Source organism: Dioszegia hungarica (assembly GCF_025882075.1).
Source record: "Dioszegia hungarica strain PDD-24b-2 chromosome Unknown MKK02contig_8, whole genome shotgun sequence".
In the NCBI taxonomy this organism is placed as follows: Eukaryota; Fungi; Basidiomycota; class Tremellomycetes; order Tremellales; family Bulleribasidiaceae; genus Dioszegia; species Dioszegia hungarica.
This window is the reverse complement of record NW_026515770.1, coordinates 4,538,585-4,550,619: the sequence shown is the minus strand read 5'-3', so window position 1 is coordinate 4,550,619 and position 12,035 is coordinate 4,538,585. Positions and strand designations below refer to the sequence as shown.

At 56.9% G+C, this 12,035-nt stretch overlaps 4 protein-coding genes across 4 annotated transcripts; 2 read left to right on the top strand and 2 right to left on the bottom strand.

Annotated features, from left to right (window-relative positions):
* Nucleotides 1-337: 337 nt before the first annotated feature.
* Nucleotides 338-2,512, top strand: MKK02DRAFT_37268 (kinase-like domain-containing protein; the record flags this gene model as incomplete). Its single annotated transcript, XM_053089611.1, has 9 exons — nucleotides 338-509; nucleotides 555-647; nucleotides 692-774; nucleotides 822-986; nucleotides 1,031-1,527; nucleotides 1,573-1,949; nucleotides 1,999-2,151; nucleotides 2,196-2,380; nucleotides 2,435-2,512. The coding sequence occupies 9 exons, from the start codon at nucleotides 338-340 to the stop codon at nucleotides 2,510-2,512; spliced, it is 1,803 nt and encodes a 600-aa protein (XP_052946558.1).
* A 374-nt stretch (nucleotides 2,513-2,886) lies between these two features.
* Nucleotides 2,887-4,943, top strand: MKK02DRAFT_45488 (major facilitator superfamily domain-containing protein; the record flags this gene model as incomplete). Its single annotated transcript, XM_053093445.1, has 9 exons — nucleotides 2,887-3,083; nucleotides 3,141-3,222; nucleotides 3,289-3,409; nucleotides 3,459-3,556; nucleotides 3,607-3,891; nucleotides 3,939-4,166; nucleotides 4,214-4,339; nucleotides 4,386-4,574; nucleotides 4,620-4,943. The coding sequence occupies 9 exons, from the start codon at nucleotides 2,887-2,889 to the stop codon at nucleotides 4,941-4,943; spliced, it is 1,650 nt and encodes a 549-aa protein (XP_052946557.1).
* A 120-nt stretch (nucleotides 4,944-5,063) lies between these two features.
* Nucleotides 5,064-6,711, bottom strand: MKK02DRAFT_45487 (thaumatin family-domain-containing protein; the record flags this gene model as incomplete). The annotated part of the gene is made up of 11 exons (XM_053093444.1): nucleotides 5,064-5,210; nucleotides 5,259-5,310; nucleotides 5,390-5,444; nucleotides 5,524-5,616; nucleotides 5,673-5,711; nucleotides 5,763-5,894; nucleotides 5,957-5,971; nucleotides 6,046-6,106; nucleotides 6,167-6,200; nucleotides 6,252-6,339; nucleotides 6,390-6,711. 11 exons carry the CDS (start codon nucleotides 6,709-6,711, stop codon nucleotides 5,064-5,066), a joined length of 1,038 nt encoding a protein of 345 aa, XP_052946556.1.
* A 494-nt stretch (nucleotides 6,712-7,205) lies between these two features.
* MKK02DRAFT_45486 (uncharacterized protein) lies at nucleotides 7,206-11,215 on the bottom strand (the record flags this gene model as incomplete). Its single annotated transcript, XM_053093443.1, has 9 exons — nucleotides 7,206-7,214; nucleotides 7,260-7,758; nucleotides 7,811-8,099; nucleotides 8,133-8,544; nucleotides 8,589-10,516; nucleotides 10,603-10,715; nucleotides 10,863-10,909; nucleotides 10,969-11,018; nucleotides 11,071-11,215. The coding sequence occupies 9 exons, from the start codon at nucleotides 11,213-11,215 to the stop codon at nucleotides 7,206-7,208; spliced, it is 3,492 nt and encodes a 1,163-aa protein (XP_052946555.1).
* Nucleotides 11,216-12,035: the final 820 nt, after the last annotated feature.

Here is a 12,035-nt window from a genome sequence, read left to right as displayed (position 1 = left end):
CGCGAGTGGCGGGCATAGCGGGTTTCCAGGCGCGGGCGGAGGACTAGGGATGACAATGAGCAATGGCGGAGGATCGGCTATACCCCCACCTCGGCCAACACGAGCCGGTACCCTCCCTCTCGACTCGGCGATGGAATACGGGATGACATCTCCGATCTCGCCCAATCCCGCAAGCTGGGCTACCGGAAGCGGTCCGAGCGCGAGCGCGTCACCCGGTACCTACTCGTCCTTCCTCCCACCTGTCCTCCCGCCGATCAGCGGTCTATCATCACATGAAGCCGGACTGGGGTTCGCGCACAGTCCAAACCCGTACACAATGTCGAGTCTGGAGAAGGGGATGGAGGCGGCGGATATCGGAGGCGGTAATGTGGGCGGGCTGGGTGTGCCGATGCCTATGCAGGAGCCCAGGGATAAGGAGCTGCCGAAGGAGCCTACGATAACGGGGAGAAGCAGGAGTGGGACCGGCAAGAGTTCAAAGGAGAAGAAGAGCATGTTTGGGTTTGTCTCAGGTATGTCGAGCGCTGGTGTGCAGTGATCTAAGCTGATCAACTTAGACCTACTCAGCTCAGAGAAAAAGCCGACTATATCAACACCTTATGATCCTATACATCTGACGCATGTCGGCTTTGACTTCAACACCGGGCAATGTGAGTGGTCCGAAAGCGATTTGTTCTGCCTGCTGACATGGTAGATACCGGAATGCCACAGGAATGGCAGCAAATCCTGGATGATAATGGGATCACCAAGGCCGAGCAGGAGCAGAACCCTGATGAAGTGAGCTGGACGTCTCCTACTCAGGAGAATTGTAGCTGATGGTTCAGATCCTGGCTGTTGTCCGATTCTACCAAGACCGGGAAAAGCAGGCGAACACACAGGAGGACGAGGTATGGGAGAAGATGGGTCATGCGGGTCCTCAACATCCGTCCGACATGTCTAGGGAAAACAGCAGAGAGGGCGGAGCCAAGCCCGACTACTTTGCGCACCCCGTGAGTACAGTCCTGGGATTGCTAGAGGGTCGCTTACGCGTCAGCGAGCTGCACCGATGCCTCCTGTCAAGACGCCCACTCAAGAAAGGGACCAGTACTTCCGGGCAGACCGAGCTGCACCTCCTCCACCTGGTGCTGCACCCAAAGCACCCAAGTTCCTTCCCGCAGGCGGACCTACCGTTCCACCCATCCTGGATCGATCCGCCTCGTACCGCTCTCCCCCACAACCGCCCAAGTCGAAGCCCCTCGACCGGGCCAACACGACCCGAGCGCCCACGTCAAAGGCGTCTCCACCGCAGGGTCTGCCCATGGCCAAGTCGTCCTCAGGCCAGGGGACCGCCAAGCACCTACACCAGGGTCCCGTGGCTGCCCAGCCATTGGCGAGGGCGCCTACGTCCAAGAAGGATGCGGCGCAGCAGGGTCAGCCGCGTCGACGTGATAAGGCAAAGGAGAATGAGGATGTTGTGCGCCAGCTGCAGAGTATCTGTACGCCGGGAGATCCCAACTTGGTTTATCGGAGCTTGCAGAAGATCGGTCAAGGGTGAGTTTGCAAGACTGCAGTAGTGAGTCATAGCTTACAATACAGTGCTTCTGGCGGTGTCTACACAGCATACGACAAGGGCAATCTCCCAGTCGCCATCAAACAGATGAACCTCGAAAAGCAGCCCAAGCAGGATCTCATCATCAACGAGATCCTGGTCATGCGCGAATCCGCCCATCCCAACATCGTCAACTTCAAGGACTCGTACCTCTGGAAAGGCGATCTCTGGGTCGTCATGGAGTACATGGAGGGAGGGAGTCTGACGGACGTCGTCACGGCCCACTGTATGAGCGAGGCGCAGATCGCGGCGGTATCGAGAGAGGTATGCGAGGGATTGAGACATTTGCACTCGAAGGGTGTTATCCATCGGGATATCAAGAGTGATAATATCCTCTTGAGTCTGAATGGGGATGTCAAGCTCAGTAAGTCTTCCCAAAAGCAGGAAAGTAGGGACGGTGCTGATGGTTATAGCCGACTTTGGATTCGTTGCGAGAATTACGGATCCCGCATCTGCAAAACGGACGACAATGGTCGGAACGCCGTACTGGATGGCGCCCGAGGTGGTAACGAGGAAAGAGTACGGACCGAAGGTAGACGTCTGGTCGTTGGGTATCATGGCTATCGGTGCGCTTCCCTTTGGACCTCTGAAACTCGAGCTAACTCTTCAGAAATGCTTGAAGGTGAACCACCGTACCTGAATGAGAACCCCCTCAGAGCGCTCTACCTCATCGCGACGAACGGCACGCCCAAGGTCAAGGACTGGGACAAGCTGTCGGCGCTGTTCAGGGACTGGTTGACGTGTTGCCTGACGGTGGACGCAGAGAAGCGGCCGACTGCGGAGCAATTGTTACAAGTGAGTCAAACGCGTCCTCTCTCTCGGCACAAGGCAGCGTAGCTGATCCGCCAGCATACTTTCTTCCGCAACCCCGCACCATTATCCAGTCTTGCCAACATGATCCGCTCTGCTCGGAAGGGGTCATCATAGCCTGCCCATGTACCTGCAACAACCTGTCATTCCTCCCGCCCGAAAAGCGTCCTCATTTCTTAGCTCAACTCGGACGGATACTGTACCTTCTTTCGCCTGGCCGTAGATTACGGATGCATAGGAGGATCTAATGTCTTTGTCTACCTATCGTGACCGGGACTCGCTGCACTTGCCTCCATCAGATCCGAAGCCGAGACCGACCCGAGATTTGCGGCCGAGATTAGCACGCGAGGCGGTTTCGGATCTGGCCGATGATGCGATAAGGAAGAAGTCGTCCGCAAAAATACGTTCTGCTTCTGTTCTTCTCTTCGCATCACAGCGACCTGTGTCTCGCATCTACAGTACAGCACAAGCCGCGCCGAGGCCTCTCTGAGATGGCTGCAAGCGAGCAAGAGCGCCTGCTCTCAGGGCCCAAGCCGACAACGACGCCCACGTCGTATGGTACGAACGGCGACGACGACGACCGGTCGTCCGATCTCGCAGATGGCGAACCTAGCAAGCATGTCGAGGGCACGGACGGGAAGAAGACTTTCAGGGAGATCTGGCCAATGTGTTTGGGCTTATCGACGGCGTGAGCTTGAGAGCCAACAATAAACACTTGCTCGCCATCCAAAGCTGATACGAACAGGGTGTTCTGCTCAGCCTTGGGAGCGACGGTAGTAGCGAATGTTCAGGTTGATATCGGCTCCTACTTCCGTGCTGGGTCTTTGGTAAGTGACAATCTCTGCTCAAAGAATGACCACCACGGCTGGCCTGACTGGAGCTGACCGACGTAGTCCGCCTGGCTGGGTACATCCTATCTTCTCGGGCTCGCCGCTATGACGCCCCTCTACGGTCGTCTCGCTCAAGTGATGGGTCGGAAAGGGGCCATGCTGCTCGCCATGTCCCTCTTCTTTGGTGAGCCGATAGATACGGAGCCTGGTATAGAGTCAGCTGACACCAACAGTGGGCACTCTGTGCTGCGCCATCGCACCGAGCATGATCACGATTCTCATTGCTCGTGGTGTTGCTGGAGCCGGATCGGGCGGTATATTGACAGTTACTGTAAGCCCCTACTTGACCCCTCCTGCATCTTAGCCTGATCTGACCACTAGGCTATCATCATCACCGATCTGGTCTCGATAGCAGATCGAGGGCTCTATCAAGGCGGTGTCAACGTCCTCTTCGGCGCGGGGGCAGCTGCTGGCGCCGTCGTCGGTGGTGCGATCGCTGATGCCCTGGGCTGGCGAGCTGCGTTCTGGATACAGGTGCCTCTCATCGCACTTGCCTCTGCGCTCATCATCGCCAAGGTCAATGTGGTCCACGTCCGAGGGGACAAGTCAGCTTGGGAGAAGTTCAAGGGGATTGACTGGGCCGGATGCGCTTCTTTGGTGTTCTGCGTAAGTGCGGTATCCTTTACGCATGATGCATAGCTGACGTTGCGAAGATCACCTCGCTCTCACTAGGCACATCCCTCGCAACCTCCTCCGGCTATCCCTGGACACATCCCGCCGTCATCTCATTGTTATCCGCCTTCATCATCTCTATCCCCATCTTCACCTTTATTGAGCGTCGAGCCGCCGAGCCGATTCTCCCACTTTCGCTCCTGACCCGTGCACAGCCTGCTCTGATCTTGATGGGGTTCTCATGGCTTACAGCTGCCAACTTCTCGAGGGTGAGCTACTCGCGGGCCTCGTACGAGGTCATTCGCTGATCCATCAGATATACATGCAACCAGTATACCTACACGTCAGTCGGGGGCTGAACGGATCGCAAACTGGTCTGCTATTGTTACCGAGCTCGGTTGTCGGATCGATATCTAGCCTGTACGCAGGTTGGCACATGCGAGTGAGTACTACATGTCACAAGTCCAAGACCATAGCTGACAGCAAAGCATTACAAGGAATACAAGTGGTTCCAATTCGCTGTCTCGCTCATTCCCTGGCTTCAGGGCCTGTCCATCATCGCCTCTTGGGCACCAGACACCAACAAGCATCGCTTATGGGCCGAAATGGCAGTAGGTGCGCTGGGTGGCGGGGCGGTCATCACGAGTCTCTTGACGTCGATGGTCAATTGTGTCGAGGTGAGCAATTTTGATTAGCGCTTACGGGCATGGCTGATCATATAGCCTAGCGAAATGTCTCTTGCCATCTCAGCATGCTATCTTTTCCGCTCGCTCGGCCAGGTCCTCGGTGTGGCCATCTCGGCCGCCATTCAGCAATCCGTCCTCGTCCAGTCGTTGACCAAACGACTACCGAACGAGACGCCCGAGCTCATTCGCCAGATCATCCAGGAGCCGAGCAGTATCATACCGCATCTGGCCGCAGAGGTGCAGATGCAGGCTCGGCTAAGCTATCTGGAGAGTATAAGAGGGGTGTTTGGATTCGTCGTCGTGGGTGGAGTAGTACTGAGCGGGATCTGCCTCGGCGTCAGGGCGCGGCCACTGACCTGAAACATGCGGCAGGTCCCGATCTTGTAGGTAATATCATAATGGATGATCATGAACAGCATTTCTTATCTTAGTCAAACGCTCTCCACAACAACTACCCACTCAATTGATCCTGTAGACTCTCTACTCAGATCGTTCCACATCGGCTCGTCGTTTCGCCATGCCCAAGCGACCACCGTTCAGTAGAGATATCCCAGGATCCACGACAATAGGCTTGGATTTGGGCGCTGTGCCTTCGCCAATCCCCCCTGGACAGAGCGTGATGGTGAACTGAGCACCTTAGCATTGTCTGTTGGAGAAAAAGAGGAAGCAACCTACGTCTCCTGGTTTGTTACACATGAAGACAGCATCCGGATCATGGTAATTATCGCTGATCATTCGTCAGCCCGCTTCTGGCCTGCAGAACCTTCTCTGACCGGAGCCAAGCCGGACCTGACAAGGAGACTCACTCCGCCGGGAATACATAGGCCTTTTGACAGTGCGGCTTGTACTTGGTGTAAAACGCTAAACTCGTCAACATTGCCCGCAGGTGACCAAGCCTTGTCGCTCACGCTCATGGGTGAGACAAAGGGTGTTCACTTACGGATGTCCTTCTTGTCACACCGGGTCTGGGGGCTGATTGCAACGCCGTTCTGATTACAGCACCACACTGAGTTTTCCCCCGAGAATGCGGGCGCTACTCGATTAGCATGACCACAGCCAGCACACAACTGACTCTCGAGGCCGACTCACACAGCTGCTTTCCAACATTGCACGGCGAGACGCAGCCCCCTAGTATCCATCAGCGAGCTTCTAGGCGGACTCTCGTCGGCGCAAACTCACAGACGACGTCCGATCCAGGAGGATATGCCAATCTCGAATCGCACATTGTCAAGATATCATGGCCGGCCCCCACACCGCATGAAGCGGTCTCGCAGCCGGCAGAATGAGAGATGGTCATCGGTAAATTGAATCCTGAGATATCGTCAGCTCACTGGCCGTTGTTTGCTGCTGGTCATGTTGATTGTACGGCTTACCGTCCACCATAGACACTGGTCAGTCAGCATATCGTCCGATCCGAGCATCTTCGCCAACTTTCGACCACAGCAACGTGCGCTGAACTCACCATCATAATTGTCCGTAGACTGGTGTATCGTCTTCGTCGTCAACAGTGTGAACTCGGCCAGCTTGTCTTGTCAGCTCAGAACCCGGCCGCGCGTGTCCGAGAGACGTCGCCTGCTACTCACTGTACCTCCAGACCCGCCCCAGTCGCGGCCATTGCTGACGTGTCAGCGCTAATACGCCTGCAAAGGAGACTCAGACAATACATACCACTGTCCACCGCTCGCACAACCTCCGATTTTGCACCCCGTTCCATCGTCCTTGCAGCCTGTCCGCGCCCAGATGCGACTGCGCGTCCCTATGGGAATCAGCTGTAGACCAGTGGAGAGCTGAAGGAGGAGGACTTACAATCGTCAGGCACTTGGAAAGAGTATTTGCCGGGAGGCTGCTTCCATCCGAATGGCTGCGGAGAGCCGTCCATCTTGGTAGGATTTGGTCCAGGTGGTGCGTTTTTCGGCCATTCGACTTGAATAGCTGGCCAGACTGTCCCCTTGCACTGATTGTCAATGGTGATCTTCCGCACGGCCTGCGTGGCGGGAATCAAAGCGACCACAAGCATTAGTAGATAAGCAGGCATGCTGGATGAGCGATACTTTGCAGTGTGCGGGGACCGGGCAGAAGATTGGTATGTTGCGCCTGCGTGGGATGCCTGGGATGGACGGGTAGCCATGGCCCTGGCTATATAGCCAGACACAACTGACCTTTCGAGCGCGCATATTGAGGGGCGTCGAGGGGCTGGTACGGAGCTTGGCAGGTTTGACAATACCGAAACGCGTGCGAAACCTGTTTCAATCGAGTGTCCTTTGGCCGGTTGATATAAGAAACAGGAGGCTCGTGGGGCGCATGCGAATGAAGGGTTGTCTTGGTAGTACTGGTACCAAGGACCAGCCAGCGGACCGTGCGAGAAAAGGGTGTACATGCGCAGGGATGCAATGACGACATCTCCAGCACAATAACCAGCAGCTACTGGGAGTGACCTAATACACAAGGCTGATCGTTACATACGAGAGTACTAACTCTTCTACTTGTGCCTTGTACACACGGTTCCAGGCTCGACTTCATCAGTGCGACAAGCTTGAAGGCCAAAGTATCACTATATACAACACGGAACCAGTACTATGTACAATATATAAACCCAAAAAGACCGGCTAATGCAAGCTCGCTTCACGCTGCCTGAATCGTCAACGACGTCCTGCTTCGCTAGGTGAAAGGGCTCACCTTGTCCAGAGCAGCCGGGAAATCTGCTGGTCGGACTATCTCGATACCCTTGGACGCCACCGCCTTCCTCCGTTCCTCCCCAAAGCTCACGTCACCAACGTAAATATACCGCCGGTACGGCAGTACATCCGGCCGCATACGCATACGTATCAGATCCTGGATCTGACTACGCTGGATATCTGCCTCTATCAAGTCGCCTGGTGGCGGTCTTTGCGCGTCGCCGCCGCCCTGCTTGTGTGGCGGAAGGGAGTTGTAGTGGCCAGGCCGGACTCCACGGCATAGGTCAACGAGAGTATCGAAACGCCCGGCGGTGCTGATGCTGTGCAGCCACGCAGCCCACTGAGTCGATGCTTCCGGTTGGTGGACCGAGGGAGGAGCGATGCTGACGGCGAGTCCGCCGAAAGATCCGGCAGCAGACGAGGAAAGGTGCAGCAGGTGCTTGTCTAGCGAGAGGGCTCGAACGAGAGCATCCAGTGTCTTCGTGGGGCTACGACACCGCCTTTGGGTCAGCTGGCGGGCACGAGGGACTAATGGCCGGTGGAACCACTCACTCAGGTTTGCACCAGCTCACGTTGAACCACTCGATCACGGCAGGAAGGATATATGCGGCGCAGCTGGGAGTGTTCCAGATGCTACGCATTGCGGTGTGGAAATCGTTGGGTGAGGAGAGTATGAAGGAGGGGGAGAATGTGACAAGCGCTCCGGCTTTCCATACCTGCGTCTCCCGCCACTGAGACGGCAAGAGATTCAGACTCGGACCGAGCGCCACAATCGACGCCTTCGCTGACCAAGCATCCCTCTCGCTCAATGCCGATACCGCTGCGTCAAGCCGACCGTTCTCTATATAGATCACGTCCGGCTTGTCACACTCACGGGCGATGGAGACACCGGCGACTACTGCTTCGTCGCGCACAGTGCTGAGGAGGTCGCTCAATTCAACACCGGCCGCGGCAGGGATGAAATCGATCATCCTGTCCCTATACTCCGCGAGTCTGTCGGCCGAGACACCGTAGGACGCGATGGGATCTATAGGACCGCGGGTGATAGCACGACGTAAAGGAAGACCCGAAGTCTCGGCGGGTCGGACGGGGTTGGGTGGCAACGGCGGCGATGCCGAGTCGAGCGGTAGCGACAGAAGCAGTGCAAGCAAGCCATCGTCGGGAGGGGAGTACTGACTCGAGTCGAGCTTCCAACCACTAGCGCGGACGACGCGGGAAGAGGCGAGAACGAAAGCGTAGTGGCGACTGATTCGGACGGACGTGGCCTCAAAGTAAGCCACGAACATCTGCCCGTCAGAACTTAACTCCTTACGCGATGTGAACCACTGACCATGGGGCCAGCCTCGGACGCAGAAACATCCTCGATCGCCTTGAACACCTCGGCAGACCCTGCGCTGCCACACTCCACCTTCGCCCACTCGATGATTTGAGCGCCATGACCCAAGTGACTCGTCAAGCAGAACGCCTCCACCCTCTCGCAGTACACTCTCTTCTGGCATTGCTGTAAGAAGGTCGATAATGCTTCTCTATCGCTTCCAGAGGAAGAGCCGCGAGAGATAGCAATTTCGCATGTGACGTCATCGCCCAGTGGGCTCAGGGAAGTGATGACGTAACAGGTCCGAATGACGTCATCGGTCGGTTTTTTGGTGGCTGGATTTTCCCGTGGGCTGAGAGGCGCCAAGGATATGGGAGAGAGGGGAGTCTGCTGGGCGTGGTTGGAGGGGGAAAGCGGAGGAAGATCATACGCCTGTGCTGGTGACAGGGGAGGGGAGTGTAGGGGCCGGGCGGGAAGGGGATGTCTGTCGTGAGGAACCGCTGGCCGACGTGATGGAAGGACCGAACGTCGCGGGTCCTTGTCTGGCCGATACGCGGGTGGGGCAGGTGTGGGCCTGGCTCCAGCACGTGAGTCGGATGGACCGGACGTTGGCGCTGAGCCGGCAGGGTGGCCAAGAGGGCGATCACTACCGAGAGATAGCAACGCGCGCGGGATGTGATACTCGCCGTTTGGGGTCGCTTGAGGGCCGGACCGCCCCATTCTGCGGTGCGGGGTTGGGTCTTCCAGCTTATCGATCACTTTCAGCCTGGAGGGCTGGACATACTTTTTCCGTTCCGTAGGAGCTGAAGCTGCTCCGTTAGGCCCGCCACCACTCGTTGGTCCGCCGGACATGTACTGAGGCTCGTCGTCGTCCGACTTGGCAGCTTTGAGCCCTGCTGGAGCCTGTTTGACCCGGCCGCCAATGCCGCTAGCCGGGAATGCCGGCGAGGTGTCCCGATCCGGATCGGTGTCGGTAAAAAGGGATTGACGATGCCGGACCTCACTCGCCGAGGCTTGAGGTGGATCGCTCGCAGTGGGGTCATCCAGGTTGAAGATGCCGGATTGTGGCGACCCGAACGTATCCGAAGGCGGAGGCTGAGCTGGGAACGCGACGGTAGTGTCATCCGCGAGTGGAGGGCGCTTCTTCTGTATCCGACCGACCTTCGCTAGGACTACCGATTTGCCGGACCGACCGGGGAGCGATTTTGGTTCTAATGCCGAGCTGGCGCCCGGTGCAGATCTCCCGGCCGACTCGTCGCCCAGACCTGCCCCTCGAACCTCCCCGATCCCTTCTCCCCTGCCCGCCGCGCCGGTGCTTGTGCCCCTTATCCCGGCCTTGGATCCCGCCCTTTCCTCCCGGCTCTGGCTTCTACCCTTTGATCTCTTGAAGACTCGATGGATGGGCGCCGTGTCCGACGCTGAATCATCATCCGGGTCAGATGATAATTTTGACCGTTTCCGCTTTGCGTTGGTTGAGGGCAATGGAGGGGGATCCTTGTGACCGTGTAGGGCGGGCGAGAGCGTAGAGGCCGGGTTGTCGTCCAAGAAGGCATCGACCTCCGATGTCTCTTCTGGGGAGAAACGCGAGGGAGAATCGGCCGATTTGCCTTGTGACCGGGCTGCAGGGGTTGCATGGTGTGAACCGGGTGCATGGGGGAAAGGGGATGATGAGGAGTCGAAGAAGGGTTCAGGGCTGGCCGAGGCGATGCGCTTGACCTTTGCGCGATGGGACGTGGAGGCTTTGGGAAGTGGTTCTCCCTCGTCCTCGTAACCCGACGCCTTGACTTTGAGGAGGCCTTTCGCGATGAGACGCTTCTCCCGTCTGTTGATGTAATAGTCTGAGTCGGCTTTGCGCACAGCCTTGTACTGGTTGATGAGGCCTGAAGGACGATTCTTGTACGCATCGTAGTTTCGTCTCGGGGCCGAGTCGATGAACCAACGTCCTATTGTAATATTAGCTCACCGAATGGGAAACGGCAGACATCTACCCTGATGGATGGATTCGCCGAAAACAGATCTAGGCACTAACGTAATAGGGTATCCGAGGGTTCATAGAAATCGCCGATCTTTCCAGGTGGCTCTTTCTGGCCCTTTATGATCTTGCCAAGCTCCGGATGCCTCTTCCGGACGTCTTTCCAGAAACTGTATAATCAGCAGTTCCAGAGGCGAAGGTTACAGCATAGGAGGGCATACTCTTCCAAGGTTTTCCCGTCTTCGCCAAAATTGGCAACTGGTATTACCCTACGGGTTTGTTTAGCAGATCCGCGTGCAACCGAGCGGGAGACTCACGAATCCGATTTGCTCTTCAGGTATCCCCCCCACATGACTGCATAACTCTGCGTGATGTCAGGCTAACATGCTCTTCAACTTCAAATCCGGAAACCTTGCGGCTCACCCATCCTGGTCTTCCAAAAGTCTTGTCGTAGGAAGCCCACTTGATGGCGTCTGTCCGCGTAAGCCACGCATTCACAACTTGGCGTCTCCTCACTGGACGCACCGAACGCAAAGTCTTCAATTGATCCATCATCTTCGCTGACTTCACTTTCGAAGCCGCTGCTGATAGCGTCTGAGTCACTGTCGGGAGGCTTCTCCGAAGTGCGCTTTCTCGCTCCACCCCTGGCTGTGGTGACCTTCTTTACCATGGCATTGATGAGTGCAGTCAAGACGAAGTACAGATCGAGGACGGAGGCACGCTTTCAACGCGCTCGTTGATAAAGCACGGGGGACCTGACGGGTTACGGCATTGCCGTCATCCTCACTTCATCGGCTCCCTCCCGCGAGGTTCCCGCGCGTTTTGTCCGCGCGTCTTCAGTGTTCACCTCCTTCTTTCTCCGCTTTAACCGCTTTGGGCAGGTGAGGCGTGCGAATGACGCGCTGCTGAGCTCGGCGTCTGCCTTACCCTGGAATTGGCACACAGAGGGTGAGTTTCACTCGATGGGCGAGATGACTTCAGGGCGACACGCGGGGATGGTTTCATTGAGGGAACAACAAGGCTCTTCTTTCTTGAAGTCGTACCCTTCCTTTCGTACAATGCCATTGCGTATCTTTGGTTGATAACTTAACCTCGTCTCAAGGAGCTAGAAACGGCCACATCTCGCGAACCCTGGCCGACGCCATACCCCACCAGAAGGATGCTGGGGGGGGGGGGAGGAAATCGTCCGGGACCCAGCTGCGTCCGGCGACACAAGCCCTATGGCAGGCGCGTACGATCTCTGTCGGCATCGACAAGCTCATCGTTGGGCTGCAGGGTCTTTGAACATATGGCGTCGGCCCCCGGGTCAATGTACCCTAGATCCGGCCTTCACCAAAGACGTCACATTAGGCCAGTCGCGCCCTACAGCCCCTTACTTCATGTGGAGTAGGGTGGGCAAGGAGGGACCCCACGAATGTGGACTCTCCAGTTCGGCGGCCGTCTTCCCTTCTCGGAGCTGTGGTGGTACCCGAACATCTCAGACTAATTTT